The sequence below is a fragment of the Corvus kubaryi genome, unplaced genomic scaffold, assembly GCF_017639235.1.
Source record: "Corvus kubaryi isolate FWS band 111438036 unplaced genomic scaffold, C.kubaryi_AGA036_p1.0 130, whole genome shotgun sequence".
In the NCBI taxonomy this organism is placed as follows: Eukaryota; Metazoa; Chordata; class Aves; order Passeriformes; family Corvidae; genus Corvus; species Corvus kubaryi.
This window is the reverse complement of record NW_024580665.1, coordinates 3653781-3674611: the sequence shown is the minus strand read 5'-3', so window position 1 is coordinate 3674611 and position 20831 is coordinate 3653781. Positions and strand designations below refer to the sequence as shown.

Below are 20831 nucleotides of genomic sequence, written 5' to 3'. Positions count from 1 at the left end.
GTTGCCACCATTCCTATTTAAAGACAGCCCCTGGACAAGTCAGGCAGCTGTGGACTGGATCTGAGAGAATATAGGGAACACACAATTTTCCAGATGGCCACTAATGTTCAAGCACGGAAGAAACATAGTCTGATTATTGCATTTTGACTACTCTATTGTACAAGCATGTTATGAACAAAAAAGTTATTCAAAAGTCTTAGTGGATCTCACTTTTTCTTATTTAACTGTTTTACTGTAAGCATGTAAAACGCCCCCCCAAATAATTTTTGTTGAAAATAAATCAGCCAGCGTAGCAGTTTTTAACATCCTTCTGCTTCTTGACAATAAGACAGATGATCATGATGTTTAAGTTCTCCCCTTACTAGTTTAAAACTTTCCTCTTTGTCTCACAGTCCTTATGCTGAGAGATACTTCAGAGAGTTTGATTTTACAAGCAGTGAATACAGGCCTGGGTTCTTTTGTTGCTGGTTGGCTTCTGTATATACAGGATTTAATTATGGATGATCAGAACATCCTCCTTGCTAAACACTCTCTACAGGTTCAGTAGTGAAATACCCTCAACCACGTATCCTAGTCCACCACTTCATCCAAAGAATTTTCACTGGGGACTCACAAAATTACTGTTGCCCCAATGACTGGCCAACAGTACCCTTGGATGAGCTTAGCACTTTGGGAAGTCTTAGTGCAGGCTCCAAGGGGCTATAGTAAAAATAGGAGAGATTAAAGAATCTCTTTGTTTGCAATTTGAGTAAATACACCAAGAGTGAAGGAGACACAAAACCTGAACTATGCTCGTAAGACTTGGAGATAACAAAAGGAATCAGACAGGATAGTGAGTGGGAAAGCAGGGATTACCACTGCTTGTGTTGCTGCTGCTTGAATCAAAGGGCTGTCTCCGTTTTTTACTGGCATAGCTGAGCTGCCATGTATCTGCTGGCACGAGCACTCCATGGGAACACTCTGCTATTGATAAAAGGAACATTGTTCTCAGTTTAGTTTACATTGCTCCAGAAGCAGTTAAAGCAAAAAGATGTCACTCACCCCAAGAATATCCGAGAAGATGTTTATCAGCCTAATTATAGTGATCTGAATTCATGCATCACGATGCATCTATGTGGTTTTCCTGCAGATTACATTGGAAATGGAGCTTCTTGGAACAAGTCAGTGGCAACCATTTCATCAGCATTACATGCAAACTGGCTACTGAGACAGGTTATTGCTGTATCACTAAACATGGATTTCTGGAATTTCCCACAGGAATATATTGCTCTGAATTAACAGCCTGGAAAAAAAGAAGCTTCTATCACTGGTATGCTGAGTGGCATCACAATGTGACTGTGAGTTGTCAACGGCCACTCTAAACTATTAGGGGTAAAGATGCTTTTTCCAGCATCTAGCCATAAGTGCTTAGGTGATTTGCAAATGGAGCCCCAAGGACTCACAAACAGCAAGCAGCAAAACAGATCCTCTGGAGAAGTCAGCTGCAAACTATCCAGTTCTTAAAGAGATTTAGAGATTTTTTGAGATTTTCTGAAGTTTTTTCCTAAAATTCCCAAAGAGTTGAAGTTGTTAGGGAAGGTGCATGTCACATAGGATGCATATGAAACATCTCTGGCTACTAGACTTCACTGCTGGAGGAACTGGAATTGTAGGAAATAACCCCAAAACATGCCAGCAAGGCTGTTCTGTGGCCCAAAGAGTGACGAGGTTTTCCTGCCTGAGAGGTGCCAGCTCAGCCTGAGAGCTGTTGCCTCAGGCAGGAGAAGTCAGTGATGTGACTTTGGTGTCACTGTGACTGGCAAGGACCTCCACTGCTGGAGATGAGCTCTGCTCTGTTTGGAGAGGGAAGGCAAAGCACAGCGGAGGAAATGGCTGTATTGCAGAACAGCAAAATTAAATACTGTTGTGGGAAGCTCGGTGTGCAAGCCAGGAAAGCACCATGATGGGGGATGGAGGGCACAGCTGGGGTAAGGAACATGACATCTGATGGGTCCCTGTACCACGCACAGGGCAGGGCTCTGTGTGTGCTGGTGCCTCACCACCATTCTCATGTTCAGATTAGATGTTAGGAAGAAGTTCTTTACTGAGAGGGTGGTGAGGCACTGGAATAGGTTGCCCAGAGAGCTGTGGCTGCCTCCTCTCTGGAAGTGTTCAAGGCCACGTTGGATGGGGCCCTGAGCAACCTGATGTAGTGGGTGGCGTCCTGGCAGGGGCCTGGAATGAGATGATCTTTAAGGTCCCTTCCAACCCAAGCCATTCTGTGATTCTGTGTTCTCACACATGCCGTGGTGCATAGCAACTCGTCTGCTGGGCCATCTGCTGAGCTGCCTGCTACTCAAATTAGGACTGCGACTCCTCATTCCTACGTGCAGCCTTTCAAATCTTACACCCTCCTCACTGCAAACCTTCTTCTCCTGCTTGATCCATTACATCATCCATCCTCACCAGCAGGGACTGCCTGTTAGGACAGGAGGTATTTGGCAGCTTTTGCATTGTCTCTCACCCCTCAGATCAATGCCCTCACCTGGGGAGAAGCATTACATGCACTGGCCTGCACTCTGTGTGCTGCCCCATCAAACAGGGTCAGCATTTCAGAGATGCTGCAGGAATCCCCCAGCCGGCAGCCAGCATCTGCTTTTGCATTCTGTATTTCTAGGTCCCCAGCACACTGTTGGCCATGAGTCATGCAAATCTTATGCCAGGCAAAGCAAAAATGGCTGCACCATGCATAGATTTTATCTCTCAAATAGAAAGTGAGACGTTTCAGTGACAGTTTACTCTTTTTAAGAAGTTACCAATTTCTCTGCAACTCTGCTTTTATTTCTCACCATAATTTTATCTTGCTGAAAAATCTTTTTGTGGAAAATCTTGTGAGTGAGATGTTACACAAAATGAACAGAAACTGTGCATTTGAACATATTCATATCCATTCATTGCTTCCACTTTCCAATTACAAGCTGGTAAATGCTGCAGTTGCTATACCACATACCATCTCTCCCAGTGTCACTGGAGCTACCAGGAGCTCTGATAATAATGGCAGATCTGGGGGTTTCCACTGGGATGCAAAATCCTCCTATCTGCTTTTCTCTTCCCACTCCCTTGTTGCAGAGGATCATGGCTCTGTACTTGATCTGCATTCAGTCAATTCATACAAAAGCTAAAGAGGAAAGCCTTGAGCTCAACCCTGATATTCAAGTTCAGTGTTTAAAGGAGACAAGACATCACCAGTCACAAGGTACTGTTGTTAGTAGTAAGGAATATGTAGGAAAATAGACCATTTAAATGTTCCCCATTATTATGACCATAAATACGGTCATAATAGGTTAGAATTTGAGACTGTATTTTTTAGCTTCTGGTTTCTCTCTAGGCTCTTGTTTTCCTAAAGAACATGAGGTGCCATTTCTATCTAAAGTTTTTTTCTGATGAGTCTAAGTACTTTGTACCTGAAACCTTTTCAGAGAGGACAAAGAGGTGTTCCAAGCAGATTCGTGCAAACTCATAAAGGCAAATGAAAGCTTCAGATCTAACCTGCAGTCTGACTGTGCACCTGCCTGATTCCAGCAGCTTATTAAAGCCAGTGTTCACTTGGCCTTTCTGTTCTTTATGGGTGCACTTGACTCTGAAGGGAAAAGTTTCGTGCTAGATGGTACAGACTCAGCTGTGCTACAACACTTCATTGCTGCTGCTGCTGCCTTGCAGGCTCATGTGCCTTTTCTTGTCATCCCAGCAAGGAGCCATGAAGATTGTGCACCATGAACTAAATCTGGAGTGATTCTGCACAACCATGTTTCCACTCAAAACAGGTACTCTGACTGCAGCAGCCCTAGCTGGAAGTCAGAAGTGACCAGCTGCCCTACAACAAACTGATCTTAGGCTTTATGCCCATTAATACTATAAGGTCTTTTATCCGAATGCTTTCCTCTGCTCTTTATATTTTATTCATATGTATAGATGGCACATAAAATACCTTCTTTAAAAAAACCCCCGTCTCTGAACTAAAATCTACAACAATATGCTCATATAGAGATCCCAGTTCCATTTCCAAATCCAGTAAACCCGAGCAACAAGTCAAACTGAAACCTGTCTGTGGCTGCACAGTATGTTCTGAGCATATGAGAATTAGAGCCACCACTGCTGAAGTCTTCACATAGCTCAGATTGCTAAACTACAGGCAAATTGTTCCTCAGACCTGTCACTGGGGTGCATCTCTATGGCTATTGCTCTCCATCACTGTGTTCTGGAAAGGACTGCACAGCTACAGCTTCACACAAGCTCCCCCTGACTCTTCACCTCCCAAACTCGTGTCACCTGCTCTCTAATGGCAAGTTTACTAAAGCAGCTCTGGCCCCATGACAAGGTAAGTGGCACAGTGAGGGGAGTTCACAGTGACTGAGAGCAGCAATGTGAATATGCTTAATCTTCATCCAGCTAACTACAGCTTATCTGAAAGCTGGCCACGTCTGCCATCTTCTGCCTTGGCATAATTTCATCCAGTTTAACAACCCAGCTGTTTGCCCCAACAAAGAGCACAGGAAACATCCCTGCAGCCCATCTGGACTACTCTAATGGGTCAACTGCTTTAATCTACCAACCAGCACACCAAGTGTACTTAAAGTTTTAGAAGATCATTTCAAGGACCTGGAAATATAATGAAAGGCAAACAGGTCCCATAGGAGGACAATATAACAGAACTGCAGAGGGTATAATTCATCCTTCATTCCATTTAGCAATGCTGCTGCTGCTGGTTAAAACTGGACAGTTTGCTGAGCATATGCAACAGAGGCCTGGAAAGGACAGGCTGTAGGTTGCTCTTCTCCCAGCTGCAGACTTCTGTGGAGAAAATGCCTGGTAAAATCTTATTCTCTCCAAAGAAAGATAAATCATAGTAATTGCACTTTAGGGTTTGAGATAAATGCAGTCTTTGGCAAGGGTAAAGGATTTGACAGAGTCCAAATGAGGGTTTGAACTCCACAGGGGACAAGAAAGCCTCTAACACCCTCTCCTTCAGTGTGAGGCTGAATACTGAATACAACCAATTACAGCAGCAAACTCGTGATGAAAGTAAATAAACAACCCTGATGGATCCTAAACTACTTGTTTGTTTTCTGACACAGAAAGACAGACACACCCCAAGGTCTAAGGCACTAGGGGTTGGCTTGGGGCTGAAAATTAGGAAAGTATCTTATTAAACCAGCTATTCACATCCACCATATGAGGAAATGCTCCTAGTTTTTCAAATTCCACACCTTCATTCAAGGAGTGATTACAAAGAAAATTTTAAACCCTGTGCAATTTAGGATCAAGATTTGTCGCATCTTTGGCTCTCATTGTACCTCTAATTTAATCCTCTTCTATAAATTTTATGCTAAATGTGGGATTTTCTGGGATGCTTCAGATCCAAAGGTCTCTTGGGTAAGGGGAACATCTACTTGTTTGTTTGCAGAAAGGTAACAGATTTGTGGAACTACAAAAATAACACCAAGAAATCTCTAATAGGATTGCATGCACTGAACTGGTTTAGGTTCTTGCTGTGGGCTTCTTCCCTAACACAAAAAGAAATTAGAGGCCTCATATTGTGTCACATGAAGAATTTGTTTGTAAGTAAACATATATACTTAAAGAGAAGATCTTCAGATTAATTACAAATGTGCTAAATTAACTCAGTGCCGTTCTGCGTCCTGCCGCCTGCCAGGGGAAGGTCTGACAGCTCCCAGCTGCTCTGCCTGGGCTCAGAGCTGCTGATGCTTCTGGGGGAGCAGCGGGGCCAAGGGCAAGGCAGGGCCCATCAGGGCACTGTGCCTGCCCACGGCGGTGCTGGGAGGGGAGAGGAGCGTGGCGCTCAAGGAACACAGCCCGGAGCTTCCAGCATCTGCCATAACATTTTGGAAATGAAGTCAGAGGCCTCCCTCTGCGAGGCAGGAGGCTGCTGGGCTCATTCCTGGGATAAGGGCTGCTTCTGCTCCAGCTCACACGGATGGAGGGAGGGCTGGGCTCTGCTTTTCACCTAAGTGGCTTGCAGTGCCCCCCATTTACTGCATGAGCCCCTGGAGCTTGAACAAGAGCTCGTGGTGCCAAGGTACAGCAGGAGCATGCACAGGCAGCAGAGGAGGGTGAAATGCCCCTGCCCTTGTGCACGCTCACAAGGCAGGCTCATGAAGACGTTCAGGCAGCCGAAGGTGCAGGCAGGTACATGGGGCTACTCACAAAGAGCCTGAGCTGTAGATCTGGTCCTTGGGAACCTGCCAGACTACCCCAAAAAGGACAATGGACTCAAATTTCCTGTTTTGTTTTTTTTCTCAAAGCTTGTTCCTCTGACAGATTTTCCCTTCCAAGCGTGCCTTTGCAGAGTGAATTTTCAGCAGTCCCTGTGTCCTTTGATACCTCCAAGTACCTGCTCAATTCACAGGAGTGTGAGGTGCCACTGTTCTACTGTGTGCATTTGCTCTTGCAAAGAACAAAGCCAAAAGACTTAGAACGCCCAAGGTGTCAATTTTTTATACTGTGACATGATCAGAAGTTCTGCTGTAATTTCCTTCTGAGTCGTCTGGGTTTAATGAGACTGAAGAGAATGATAGGAAGGAAAGAAATAATTATATATTCTCTTTTTTTTTTTTTTTCCCTCAACATGTCCCAAATGTCACCTTTGACCTGGCTTTCTATTTCTGGCATGGACTAAACTCCCTCTATTTATTTAGCAGCCTACACACCATTACAGTAACATAGCAACAGTACTTTCAGTTGTGAATTTGAAAAAAAGCAAAGCAAAAAAAAGAACATATGAACATATTAAAACTGTTAAAGCATTGCAATCTAGTAACACTTCAATAAATGCTTCTCTTTTTTTGCCTTTAAATACCAGAATTATTAAGCTTCCAGTCTGCAAACCCAAAGGAGAGGGATGCACAGGGGAACCAAAGCAGTGTCACCACCACGAAGCCTGTTCTTCCTATGCCTATCTGATTGTTCCCTAACCTTTCTGTTTGTTTGTCTTAATGACGTTTCAGCGTGACTATTTCTCAGGCTCAGCACAGATGATAGCGGGAGTTTGGGGAGGATTCTGAAATAATGATGGGATTTAGCTGGTGGTTTTCCATCAGTTTTCAAAACCAGTTCCCCATTATTCTATAGTCCGTATCTCAAGGCTGATGTGACAGTTAGATGTCAAAAAGGACTATCTGAAAAAGTATAAAATGGAATTGGAGTAACAGTCCATTTTCAGCTGAAGTCCAAATCCCACAGTTTTACCAGGAAAGTTAACCAGTGAAGACCTGTAAAAGTAGGCCTGGAGTCAGGGGAGGACAGAGCGAAAACATGTTGCAAACCTTTTTTCAGTGGGAGCAGCACACTTGAAAATCTCAAAAAACCCAATTCCCTGAGCTACTTGAGTGCTTCTTATTTTTAAACCTAAGGCCTCAGTGAGAATGCAATTATTTTCTTAGGATGGGTTCAAAATGTTGAACTTATTAAAAATAAAACTTCTTAAGCTTGCAAAGCTTCCACTATAAATATTAGTAAACAATCCAGATGATGTAGCTGGAACAGCAGTGAACACTTGGCGAAGGAGTTTATCACTTCTCCTGAAACTGTTTCTTCACTGCTACTGTAAACTCAGCTGGCATCTCTTCATATGTTTCTTCTCCTCCCATAGTGATTTGATCAGCTCACAGTCACCTCTGAATGCCAGGGGCTTTTCTGTGGAACTGGCAACAGCCCTTGGAAGCGCAGCTTTACATCAGGCACACAGAGCCGGCTCTCCCAGTGCTTAGAAACCCAGGACTCTGGTAAACTTAGAGGCTCTACTGCTCAGTTTGTAAAGTCTGCAAGTAAAACGTAGCTCATGCTTGTTCTGAACTATTGGCTCCTCCTTGGCACGACCAGTTCGTGTCAGCTTGAAAAAATGCCTTCACAACTGTAAAATCCTTGAACTTCTACAAACAGTTTGCAAGTCTGGTATGTAAAAACAGATTGTTCACAAACTATGTGCTCTGCTGACATTACAACAGTTGTGAAGTTAGAAAGGGTCCCCTCATGGCCATTATTCTGTCCAACAGAAATATGAATACATAACCCATGGTCCCGAGACTTGGGAGTCACAGGATGAATATTTATCACTAACAGGCCTCACAGAAAGTATTGTCTTTTTAAAAAAAGCATTGTCAAAAAAGAGTCAAAAACTTTCATATGAAAATCTAAGTTCCATTTAAATTAACACTCTCATTTAAGTAATTTCAAATTCATACTAATAACCACATTTTACTGCCTTTCTGTAAAATGCTCTATAAAAAGGGATCCTGGATAACTGAAATGTGCTGTTCAGGGCTTTTGTGGAAAGCAACAATGCAGTTTTGACTGCAGGGGTCAGGTGGGGCTTTTGGCATCAGGAGGGAAGGGAATAACAAAATCTCTAGGAACAGTTGTCTCATTCTAACAATTACAAAGCTATGAATGAATTAGCCTCAGAAAGGGACTAGGCATCAGTTGAGGTTTATTTTTAACAAGTACTAAGCTGCAACACATTTTAAAACTGAGTTTTGCATGGCTATGTGATTGTTGGTTTGTTTGTTTGTTTATTTTCCTGATGCAACACAAGCTGAAACAAAGCAAGGATATTATTGTAAAGCAAAAAACCATTTAAAAGTTAAAGCATTGCATTTTATTTAACAATTAAATGAGAGAGAAGAAATTGTATTTTATCTGGCTGGATGTAATGTTTTGACATGCAAATTTTATTTCAAACCCAGCATTTTTTCCTTGTCTTATCACATTACTAATTCATTTCCAAATCAAATGAAAAGGACAAAAAAGCAAATAAAATGACTGTTTTTCTAACGAGTAACACTTTAGGAATAAACTTGTCCCTTTCCCAAAAACCTATCAAGTTTTCATAACAAATATTCATAGCATTTTAATGCATCATTGGTAGAAGTAATGTGCTTATCCATATTTCCAAAGTTTTAGTACTACAACAAAGACTTCACCAAAGTACAACTTGTAATGCATTTTCCTCTGAGCCATGTTTGACTGCATCACTTGTTTAATTACCACTCAAGTTAACATTTCCTTCTCTATTTCAAACTAGCGTGGGTTTTTTTAGGCTCTATTTTTGAATGCAAAGACCTGATAACTTGTGTGTTTCTGTTTTGAATAGAAACCAATAGCTGGACATTCCTGTGCACTGAAAACATGTAGCCAAAGATTAAGCTGGGGCTTCAGGACTATTATGGCTCCACCCAAATAAATAGTTCAAGGGAAATTATTCTGATATACAGGTTGCCAAGAACAGCAGTGTTTTTTAGAAATTATTTCTTTCTTAGAAGTCAACCTATCTCATTAAACATTGCATTTAAACTATCAAAACATCGTTAAAATGGAAGAAAACGGTCTAGAATAAACATTGCACTTAACCTACCAAAACAAGGTCTGATTTGCACATAGCTAATTACAAATGTTTAATTCCAGTGATGGAAACTCCTCCCTAACATAAATATTCTGCTGTTATTTTACCAGTGAGATCAATTTGCACAGGATTTCACAGAGAAGGGAACATGTAGACTGCCACACAGGAGCTCCTGTTTGAAAGCCTTCATTTTCTCTAAATTCAGTTCTTTTTTAATACACAAAACAGATAGACAGAATGCACACTGGATTTTAAAATGAAGTAACAACAGAGAAAAACATAGGTACAAAACTTAAAACTGGAATGAGCTAAAAGGCTCTGACAACTTTCTGCATCCGACATGACTCCTACATCCGCCCAGACTATGAACCAGAGTTACAAAACCTGTGAAAATTGGTTAAATAAACTCAGGGAGCTCGGGATATTGATTCCAGACAAGTATGAAATTGGCCAGAATTCTCTCTTCAGAAGGGACAGGACTCAAGAGGCGAGGCTTTATAAGAAGCATTTGGAAATAAAAAGACTTATGGATAAAAATTAAATTGAAGTTTCATCTTGAGAGATATTTTTCAGAAACTTCCCCCAAACCAGCAGAAGAAGTACTTGAGCTCACAAAGCACTTGGGGATTTCTTTCGGGGGGGGTGGCAGTGTCCTCTGGTGACAGCAGCCCAATGCTGGATCAGAGAGCAGATGCTCTCCATCCCACCTGCCCTTCGCAGTGCTCTGCAGCTCCTGTTCCTATTACTTGAGCAAATTCTTCCATAATTCTACTTTACTTTTTCTTCCTAGTAACTTCCTGTTTGTTCTCCTGATAAATACCAGAACTTCAGCTAAAAATGGAGAAGTTGTCTAGATTCTCTTATCTTCTAAACCCCCAGCCTTGGTGTGCTGCGGTTGGGTCCTGCCAGATCCCCCAACGGTCAGAGATGTCGGGCAGGGCTCTGCTGTGCCCTTCTGTTACTGCCCCACACACAGACACAGCAGGAGAGAACACTGCTCCACCAGCTTTGCTATCGGCTCCATTGATTTACAGCCTTTGTCTTCCCAGACCAGACACTCCAAGGAGAAGTGTGGTAGAAGTGCAAGGCTACATTTTCTAATATGGGGTCCATTTGGGACTCTTGTTCTAGAAATGCTGACAAGGAATTTTGATTTTCAACAATGTTTGAAGAAATCAGTCACTCAAGTAAAGTGGGAAACTTGCCTTTTTTTGAGCAAGTGGTCTTCCCTCATCAATTTGTATAGTGCTGAAGATTAAAAATAGCTCTTCAGCTGGGGTACAGCTGTGCAGCGTTGACTTAAATGGAGCTGCAGTGACTCACAACAAACAAGCATCTGTATATGGCCCTTTACTACTGCAAACCATGTAACTTAACACTAAGAGCAAGTAAACACCGGCAGGGCATTCAGTAGAGCTACCGCTGCTGTTCCTCACTGGTCTGACAAACAGTGGGACAGCGATTTGAGGAGAGGTTGCAATTAGCAGTGTGTTAAAAATCCCATTTCTTCCTCCTTGTCAGCGCATGAGCAATGTGTCTTCTCAATAGCACCAGTCTCTTATTTCATTAGACATTCTCTGGACCTTCTTCTATGTTGTTTTTCCTTTAATCATGACTTTTTGCACTGGCTGTGGTCAGTCCTTTGTTTTCAAGGCCATGAAACCATTCCTTCCTTCCTTCCACCCCCCCCCCTCTCCCCCCAATAAATAAACAACAAATAATAACCGTCAGTGATCAGATATATTTCCACATGGAAACTATCAAGGAGCCAGCTATTCAGTGCTGACTTTTCAGAATTGGGATGGATGTACTCAGCACCAATATAAGGAACTGTGAAACCCATCAAACTCGAAGCAGATTCCTCCGTTACATCTAATTCCCACAGAGGCTGGTATTTATGATCTACTAACATCAACAGCAAAAATCTTCAGTGGGTTTTCCTCCTGTGGGGCTGAATGTCATGCTGTGCCTGAAACTTAACATTTTTGGTCTAGAGCAGGATGGACTTTACCTCCATCACCACCACTTCTTAGTTTTTGTTAGCAGCTTCTTCCTCTCTGTCTCCTGCCCCATACCCAGCTTCTCCCCAGCTTTGGGTGTTCCCTGGCACCCCTCAGGCCCACACAGACCTCTTCTGGTGAGAAAAGCTGGAACCAAGTGGGGAAATGAAAGCAGCACAGCTTTCAGGTCACACTTAGAGGACAAAGAACTGCAACGCGCACCAAATACTCTCCTGGGAGACTCCTTGCACAACTGCCTCTTTAGATAGGCTGACGTGGTGGTTTCACGGTTCAAGTATCTGACAGAGAGAAAAGCATTGTCCATGCTGTTAAATCACTATTAGAGTATTTGCCTGCTGTAGCAAAGCTCCCTGTGCTTTCTAATGAATTCTCTGTGTTTAGCATTAAGCTCTCTGTTTTTACAGAAAGTTACACTTGGGTAATTAATCTCATGTTCGTTTCCTGCACAAGCAAGAGAGCAGCCTTTGTTAGGGAATGATAAGACACTTCTAAGAATAGTGCTACTAAGAGCATCGGCTTTGTAAGACATTACAGGAAAAATATAGACTCTTAGCACCTGCTTTTCACTTTCAAAGTTTTGAAAATAATGTTCTGCTTACCTAGAGGCAAATTCTGACTTGTTTATGCATAGAAAACTTAATGCTTTCATCAGAAAACAAATATAAATGAAGGTATACTTTGGTCTCTAGGCTCTAGTCTTGGAAAGATTAATTTACTTAATTTTATAAACACTGCAAACATTCCCAGTGGCTTCAGTGGGACTATTGCAGCTCCCAATCTCACAACCCGAATTCATTGCTTTGTCTGATCTGTTAACTACAGATTCCACTGAAATTAACTGGATTTTCTTAGTGATTGTAATAGGTGGAGGCTTAAGAATTTATCTGTGTGTAAAACACGGGACCCTCAGGTCGGACCTGACAAAGGCCGGACACTGAACTCAGGAAAATGTAAACTGGGAGACAACCCCATGAGAGCAAGTGAGGCTGGGCAGTGTACGAGAGGTCCCATGAGCAGCAGGCCAAGCTGGCACTTCAAGCTCCCTGGAAGCGCCGGCTCAGACCATGGGCTTTTCCAGCTGAACACAAAGGGTGGTGTTGAACTCGGGGATTTATGTATGTTGTCAGTTCAGAGCCAGAGCCAACACCATTCTCCTGTAAGCGATTGACACTTGACACCTACTGAAGTCAGTTTAAACAGTCATTGTTTTAAAGCTCTGTTGTTTTTAAGCAGTCACTGTGGTTCAGCCTGAGCTATCTGCTACCCCAGTGCAAGATGCACAGCTGCCATGCTCTTGATACTCTATGAAAAATAGGGGAAAAGTAGTTTACAGCAGGTGAGAGACAATTTCCATTTGGTTTGTAGCATCCACTGTGTAACCAGTCATATGAGAAAGGACATTAAGCTTTGCTGTACTTGCAGCAGATTTCTTTCTGCTTTATTATGAACAAAGGACTAGCTTACCCTCCTAACCAGAAAACAAGGCCTAATCTGCAGAGATCTGGCTAATCTAGTGGCTGATGTTTGGAGAATAACATAGACCAAATTTCCCCTGGTTTTGTAGTGCAAAATCTGAGCAGAGCAGACTGCAAGTAGCCTCGTGAGCTGATCAGAGCCCCTGTTGTGACTATTATCTTGACTGTATAATGGGGGCTTTCAAATCCCAGCTTTATCACATTCTGTTTTCTCTACTTTACCCTTTTATGAATATTGAGTCATCAAAAATAGCTTCACTGACAGAGTTACTAATGATATCAGCTGAGTGAATCAGTGGCTCTTACACTGTGCCTGCTATACAGTGCTATTAGTGCACTCATTACAAAATATAGCAAAAATTAGATGCCCATAATTTATTTGCAGCTCCCGTGAGACACATCATAGTGGTTATTTTAGAATTGGAAAATGCTAACTGAACAAAGCAAATATTCAGCCATTTCAATGCAATACTGTGGTCTAAAAGAAGAAACTCTGGCTTAGAATAAGTTAAAAATAAATTCCAACATCAGTAAATTATCCTTTCTGCTAGTTTTTAGCCAAAGAAAAAATACGCTACCAAATGACATCCACCATATTCTTCATGAGACAGTTATGCCTCATATTACTGGGAAAAGCTAACATCAGCACTCCAGAGAAAATGCTGATAAACAGAAGTGAATCCGACAAATGATGTAAGCTGTGCATACGGCTCGGAGCGCCAGAGACACGGCCAGTGGCATCCTTCGAGTACGGTGCAGAGCTCTGGGGGAAGTCAGGTTAGAAGGGCATGACTCAAATGGGTATTATCGGTTCCAAAAGTGTTACAGCAGAACAACATAATAACATGCCTGAAGAAGAACCATCACAAATGAGTATGCAAAATGGCCCACGAGGGGCTTAGATTTTTAATGCTGTCCCAAGCAAATTTTTAGGGGTCATTTATTCCTGCCCGGAGTGCTTTCCTCGCAGCCCTGCAATGAGACAGTTTCCTATGTTTGCAACACACATCCTTTTTTTTTTTTTTTCCCCAGACAAACAGGCAAACAGATAGTGAATGAAACAAGGGGCCCATAGTGCAGTTGCAGATCTCCATGCAGGGCTCGCTTCAGCTCCCGAGCTCCCTTCACCTTTCAGCTATCAGGAACTTTACAGCACAGCATCTTCCAGCACCTCTTTATCACAGACCAAAAGCGAAGCTTTCTGCTAACAACTGCATCTGGCATTGGTAAATAAAACGATTGCAGATGTTGCCGTTAGCAAGTGTCATAGAAATTACAGAGCATCTTAACAAAGCTAAGCCCCAGAATCTAAACTATTAGAATTTTGGTTGTTCGGGTTTTTTTTTTTCTTTCTTTCTTTTTAGGATGTTCTTGTCCGTCCCTGGAAAAGTGACATCTGCAATTCTGTTACAATTCTGTTAGTTACGGCAACATTAACTGAAACCGAAATGTGGTTTTTAACCTAAGATATGTTGCATAACAGCTGAAGTATTATAATCTTACGAGCCGGGAAAGGTTAATTCCAGAGGGCACAAGAATGTCGGTGAAAACTAAAATACTCTGTAAGCGCATGGACTTGGAAATCTTTTTGTTTTGGTCCAAGGTGAAGCCGAAACGGACGAGAGATTTCAAAGGGAGAGTCAGACAGCGAGCACATGCCGAAATCCCTTTAGCGAGAAAAAAAATATCAGCAAAGCCTCTGCACTTACGTATCTCTTGAGTTTCTTCTCGGGGGGTGATTTGATGAGCCATCCGGTGCAAACCACGTCCCCCGAGCTCATCTTCCCCCCGGGCGCGGAGCGGCGGAGCGGGAGCCAGGGTGCGGGCTGCCTGTGCGTGTGTGCTTGTTCTGTGCGGGTGTGCGCGGGTGTGCGCGTCCGCCCGCGCGTGTGTGTGTGCGGGTGCGTGCGCTGGGATGCGGGTGCGTGCGCTGGGATGTGTGCGTGTGCGCTGGGATGTGTGCGCTTGGATGCGTGCGGGTGTGCGCGCCGTGCCCGCCCGTGTGTGTGCCGGTGAGTGCGGGCGTGTGTCCGCCCGTGCGGGTGCGCGGCCGTGTGTGTGTATTGTTCCCAGCCAATTCGCACTCGCAGCAATCAGCTTCCTTCAGCTGCGCTCTGCTGCGGCTCCAGCCCGCGGAAGAAGTCATGACATTGATCACTGACACGGCCAGCCCTCCCTCCGCCGCCTGCACAATGCAACACACCGAGCACGTGACGGGCGGCCGGGGCTCGCCGCCGCCGGCTGCGACACCCCCGGCACCGGCACCGGCAGCGGGCGGCTCCCGCGCACCGCCCCGGACAGCCCGGCCCCGCACCGCGGGGATGTTGGCAGCCCCTGCCCGGAGCCCCGGGGATGCTGGCAGCCCCTGCCCGGAGCCCCGGGGATGCTGGCTGTGCCTGCCCGGAGCCCCGGGGATGCTGGCTGTGCCTGCCCGGAGCCCTGGGGATGCTGGCTGTCCATGCCCGGAGCCCCGGGGATTCTGGCTGTCCATGCCCGGCGGAGCGGGGTGGGCGAACCCCGCGGCTGAGCCGTGGGAGCGCTGGAGGCAGCGGTGACCGCGGAGGTCCCCGTGAGGTAACGTGGTGACCCGGCAAGAGAAGGGCTCTGGCCGGAGCGGGAGGCAAAACCAGCGCCGGTGGGGTCAGTCCGCAATGAAACCTCCACTGCAGCTTCCACCATTTACCAAACTTCGTCAGTCTGTGGATTTAGTGGTTTTCCCAGTAGCATTTAGCCCCCTGTATGGATTTAATAGGAATAAACTTGATTTTTCTGCTCACATTATCACAGATTTTTTAGAAATATACTTTTTCAGAAAGTGACTTCAAAGAGACTGTTTGCCTCTCCACTGTCACAAATAGAAAAATATGCCCACAGAGTGCATAACATTGCTGATATCCTTGCAGTTTGTGCCTCTTTCCAGGGTGGGAAACTCTTGCTTTTTCAAGGACAGGGCAATTTGTGTTCATTTTTCAGAAGACTTTTTAAACTCTGACTTAGTTAAAGTGGATGCAGTGGTTCTTCACTGATTTCACAAATCTGTTACTTCAGAGGAGTCTCATGGGCCCCTGACCAGGCACAGCACTTACAGTGCAGCCTGGCTCTGCAAGGTGTGATCAGCACCAGCAGGCCCATGGGAGAGTTTAATGTTTTCACAGAAGTTTTCAGGTCTCTGATGAGGCTCTTTAGCAGGGCAGGCTGCAGCAGCTGGCAGTGTCACTTCTGGAATCTCACAAACTAGAAACATGATTGTGTTTTTCAAGTTTTTAAGCAAAAGTGTGATGGCAATATGTATTTATTATATTTAATATAATATGTACTATAAATGGCATAACTGTATAAGTACAGGCCCTATGTAAATTTACGTAAAAATATAAATAAATCTGTACAAACTCATAGATTCCTGTTGCTAGTGCTTTACATTATCACTGGTCTCAAAAGAATCCTACGATAAATGAAAACTGTTCTGAATAAACTATAAACATATTTCAAATGTGCTCTGACTTTTTAAAATGTTTTGTTTGAGAGTGGTTTTCATGCAGTCTTGCAGTATTATTTAATTCCCAACCTTCTATTCGACTACCACCTTCACTCAGCTTCATTTATCCATTATCCACAGTGATGTTTTAACAACTTCACATGTTTAATAGCAGATTTGTGAACAAGGCTTTGCAACACTTCTTCTTGAAGAGATAAATCCAGCCATGGAACTTATTTAGGGGAGGAAAATCACACTTTCCTTCCATATGTGACTTGCCTGTGTCACCCTGACAGATACAGTAGCCTTAAATTAAAGGCTTTAAAACGTCCAACTGCCAAAATAAAATGAGTTAGGATACATTTCATGTGTTATCCCTGCAGTGTCCTAACAATATCCATTTTTTACTGGATCATCCTTCAGACAGATGGCTTCCCTTGTGCAGCTGCATAACCACTTGCAGAAAGGCAGCAGAAGGAATGGGGAGGGGGCAGGACAGGGGAAAAAGAAGACTGGGCTACCAGATGAATTTAAATATTGAATAGCAGACTGTAGCCTTAGGCAGAGCTCTGGCTCTGTCTTTGCTGTGGTCAGTGATAATGCTGCTTAAATCACCAGCAGTCCCCATCCTTGTCCCTGCATTTCTGCCGTCACCTCCACTGCACAGACATGGTGTATCTGTGTGCCTGCATGAGGAACTGAATCACAAACCTGACTGTTTGGAAAAGAATGAGTCAAAAAAAGAGAGACATTATTTTCCAGCTGCATCAGGACTAGTTTCCTGATCTGATAAATGCTGTGGCCAGCTATAGCACTCATACCTTATCAAGGAAGGGGGTGATGCAGGGGCAATAAGAAGAAATCAGCAGTTGCTTTAATTGGCACTTCTGCCCAAAACCCGTCTGCTGAGTGGTAGCCATGGTGACAGGGAGGGGTGCAGTGATTCTGTTCCCTACTCGATGTGTCACTTCTCTGTCAGACGGCCCCTGTCCTCTGGAACTGCTGGAATGGCTCAGCTGCCTGCAAAGCACCTGCCCAGCTACTCGCACTCAGCATATTCAGAATAAATAAAATCTGTGCCAGTTTACTTACGGTGCCAGTGGCCTGACGAGAAATACAGGAAGCCATAATTAAGCAGAGCATGTGGGGGTTAACGTGTTTGTTATGAAAGCTGCTGTGCTTTCTTGGTATTTGTGCTCCAAACATTAAAAGAGCAAATAAAGTTATTTTCTCACCCTGACAACTTTCATTGTGCTGATAATGTATCATTCACACATGTGTTTGACAGTAACAGGCTTAAAAATGAATGGTATCTCATCCTGATGGAAGAAGTGGGATTTCACTTTTGTCCTGCTCCATGCACAAAATTTTAAGCCACATTTAAATTAAAATGGTGAATTATAATTATGATGGTGAATGACAGCATCTTAATTTTAAAAACCCTACAGTTGAAGACTTATGTAGAGGGTGCACTGAGGTTGGAAACAGAATGGGAAGTTCTCAATCCTCTCTTCTGCTGCTAAACAGTTTTTTTCTCCCTTTCCTAAGTACATTATCCCAGAGGTGCTAGCACTGTCACGGATTGGCTTGGCCTTGGCCAGTGGCATGTCCATCTTGGAGCTAGCTGGCCTTGGCTCTGTTGGGCATGGGGGAAGGATCTGGCAGCTTCTCATAGAAGCCATCCCTGTAGCCCCTCTGCTGTCCAAACCTTGCCACACAAACCAACACTGCCCTCCACCAGACTAACCTCATATGTGCCACTAGCAAAGATCAGAGCAACCATGGTCAGTTTGACCATGGATGTGAGTGCAATTCACATCAGCCAGATCCCTAAGAGGAATTCACTGCTTGTCAGGGAAGTACTGGTCTACTCCTTTCATTTCCTAACTTAGGCTACTGATGTTTCAGAGGAAAAACTTGACTACTAATAAAGCAGAAGAGATGACAGGAATTGATGAAGCATTGATGGGAAACTCCTTCATGACTCTACAGATCACTGATAGAAGTGTGCTATTTAAGCTTATCCATTTCCATGTTGCACAGCAACTGGTGGTGTTATTATTGAGAGTAGTGAAAGTTCTTATTTCCTTGTGCACAAATGAATAATCAGGATGGAGAGGATGGGAAAAATCAGAAGGACTTATTTCATTCACAAATTTATAGGTATAAGAGGAGGAAGGGATGCCAGAGTTGTCTCAACTGACATTTCCACAAGCAGATAGTTTTCTGAGAATCTAGCTTCAAACTTAATTTACAACACCACACAGGCAGTGTGAAGGTTGAGGTGCATGCAAAAGACAGCCATAGCCCTGGGAGAACAGCCTTTTTCTCTCATCTAGCAACTGATCCCTGTTTACATATGGAACTCGCACCACACTTACTCAGCAGAATGCTAACATGCCTCTGCAGCATTCTCTCAGCAAGCAGAAAAGCCCAGCGCCACAAAAAAAAAATGACACAGTATATATGTTCCAGCTGTTCCTGACAGTTACCAGTCTGCTCCCCCCTGCAGACAAATACTTCACTCTCTCTCTCCATTCACAAGGACAAATTTAGCAAAGTCACGGGATAATTCAGCCCCTGCTCTTCCTTTCAGCAGCCTGTCCTCACCATACAAATCAGGTCTAATGGAGGAACGCACGCAGATCCTCAGAGAGACATGATTTGTTGCTGTTGTTTAAACAATTAACTACCAAAACTGCAGCCTGACCACAGGCTGAGGGTGATGCTGACCTGTCTGCACTGTGCTGTTCGACTGATGAATATATTCTGCCTGGTCCATGCTCTGTCACCCCCAGGCCCTTGGTGGCAGTGACATCCCATGGGCAGACAACTGATTTCAGAGCAGGAGCCACTGTGGAAATAAAAAAAGAAAACAGACGAACGTTGCTGCGGTTTTGCTCCAGGAAGCATATGAACTATGTAAGCTGCATGTGGGTATGGCCTTTATTGTTGTGGACAGGGCAGAATCTAATTTTACCAAAAGCTCTCATGACACATAGGGAGAACTCTGTCAATCCCTTTCAGAAAACAGACCAACGCCCTCTGGCACTAACCTCCTCTGCAAAACAGCAGCAGACATCCAGCATCTCATAGGAAAGTCTCCTGTTTAGGAAAGTAACTGGTAGAAGAGCTGGAGTTCTGCTGAATAGTGCATTTATTTGCAAATGCAAAACTGTCTTTTTCTGAAGTGGGAGTGGCAACAAACAGGCTCACTTTGGTTCAAACCTCTTCCCTGGCTCTTTTGAGAGGTTTCTTTCTTCTCTGTCATCCATAAAAGCACACACTAAAAATTGTGCTTTTGCTAATTTTCAGCTTCTGTTTGCAGACTAGTAAACAATTTTATGATGTCTACACAGGTTATTAAGTAAGTCATGGCTGTTCCTTTCTACATATGAATCAGTAGCAAACCTTTTGTGAGGATATGCTCATGAGGTAATGATATCACTGGCCCCTCAAGATCAGCAAATAATCCTTGCAGTTGAGGGAGGAGATACAGAAGCTTTTTTAAAGATCCAAAATTTCTATTCTAATTGTCTTCATTTCTTTTATGAGCTAAGAAAAATCTACTTCATTTTTCATGCACAACAATGATCAGTACTCAGCTCACATGTGAAGTCTACTTTATATGACAATTTGAAGGAGTTACCTTTGCACAAGAATACAAAATAATCTATTTGACATCAAGATTATGATATGCTTCTTCCAGATCAGAAATAACAAATTTTTATTAAATTTGAATTTTAATATCTTGAAAGTGAGGGTTTGCTGAAACCTGTTTACTCCAGGCTATCTGGAGCAGCCTGAAGTTTGAATATGATGCTTAAAGAAAGGTCTCAGGTAGGCCTGCAGAAACAGATGGAAAAAGAAGTCTGTAGGTTTATGTTTAGATGAAAAAAAAATCTAGCTAGCTATTTTCAGACTCATAAACGTGGAAGGCTCACCATGAGGTGCAGGATGGGTCTCAGCTTCCCCCAAATATTCTTTCTGAGACCAGAGAACACTTTGGAGTGATGAGAAAATGAACCCGGGAAAATTAGCAGGGGATGCCTGCCTCTGTTCCCTAGATTGCCCCAAAATGCCTGAGAGTAAATAGAAACCCTGCCTCTTACACCTGGGAGAATTTTTCATGCTGATGGCAGAACTGTGGGTGAGAGACCTTCCCCTTCTAGGCAATTAACTATGTTTAATAATGATTGACTAGAGCAAAATATAGCAAATAGAGCATAAAGCAATAGACCAGAATACAGCAAAGAGACCAGATTTCCGAACTCTTGTGTGTAAAAGGTTGCTCTGTGTGAAGAATGTAAATGCAGGAAAGGAGGGATTGTTTTGATGGCAGCTGTGTGTTTGAGACTGCTACAAAAAAGGAAGAATCAGTACAGGATGAGGAAGAAAGAAGGCCCAGGCAGTCAGGGAAGCAAAATAGCAGCAAAAAAAAAAAAAAAAAAAAAAAAAAAAAA

General features: G+C 43.5%; 1 protein-coding gene across 3 annotated transcripts in view; it reads right to left on the bottom strand.

Moving 5' to 3' along the window:
- The window catches only part of GAB3 (GRB2 associated binding protein 3), a 66483-nt gene extending 51402 nt beyond the window's left edge, over positions 1-15081 (bottom strand). For all 3 annotated transcript variants that reach the window (XR_006016169.1, XM_042028610.1, XM_042028621.1), the window contains exon 1: positions 14603-15081. Coding sequence is in view for 2 of the 3 variants with exons in the window: in XM_042028610.1 (XP_041884544.1) it covers positions 14603-14674 (72 nt within the window). In the remaining variant the exon portion in view is untranslated. The remainder of the gene's footprint in view (positions 1-14602) is intronic.
- Positions 15082-20831: the final 5750 nt, after the last annotated feature.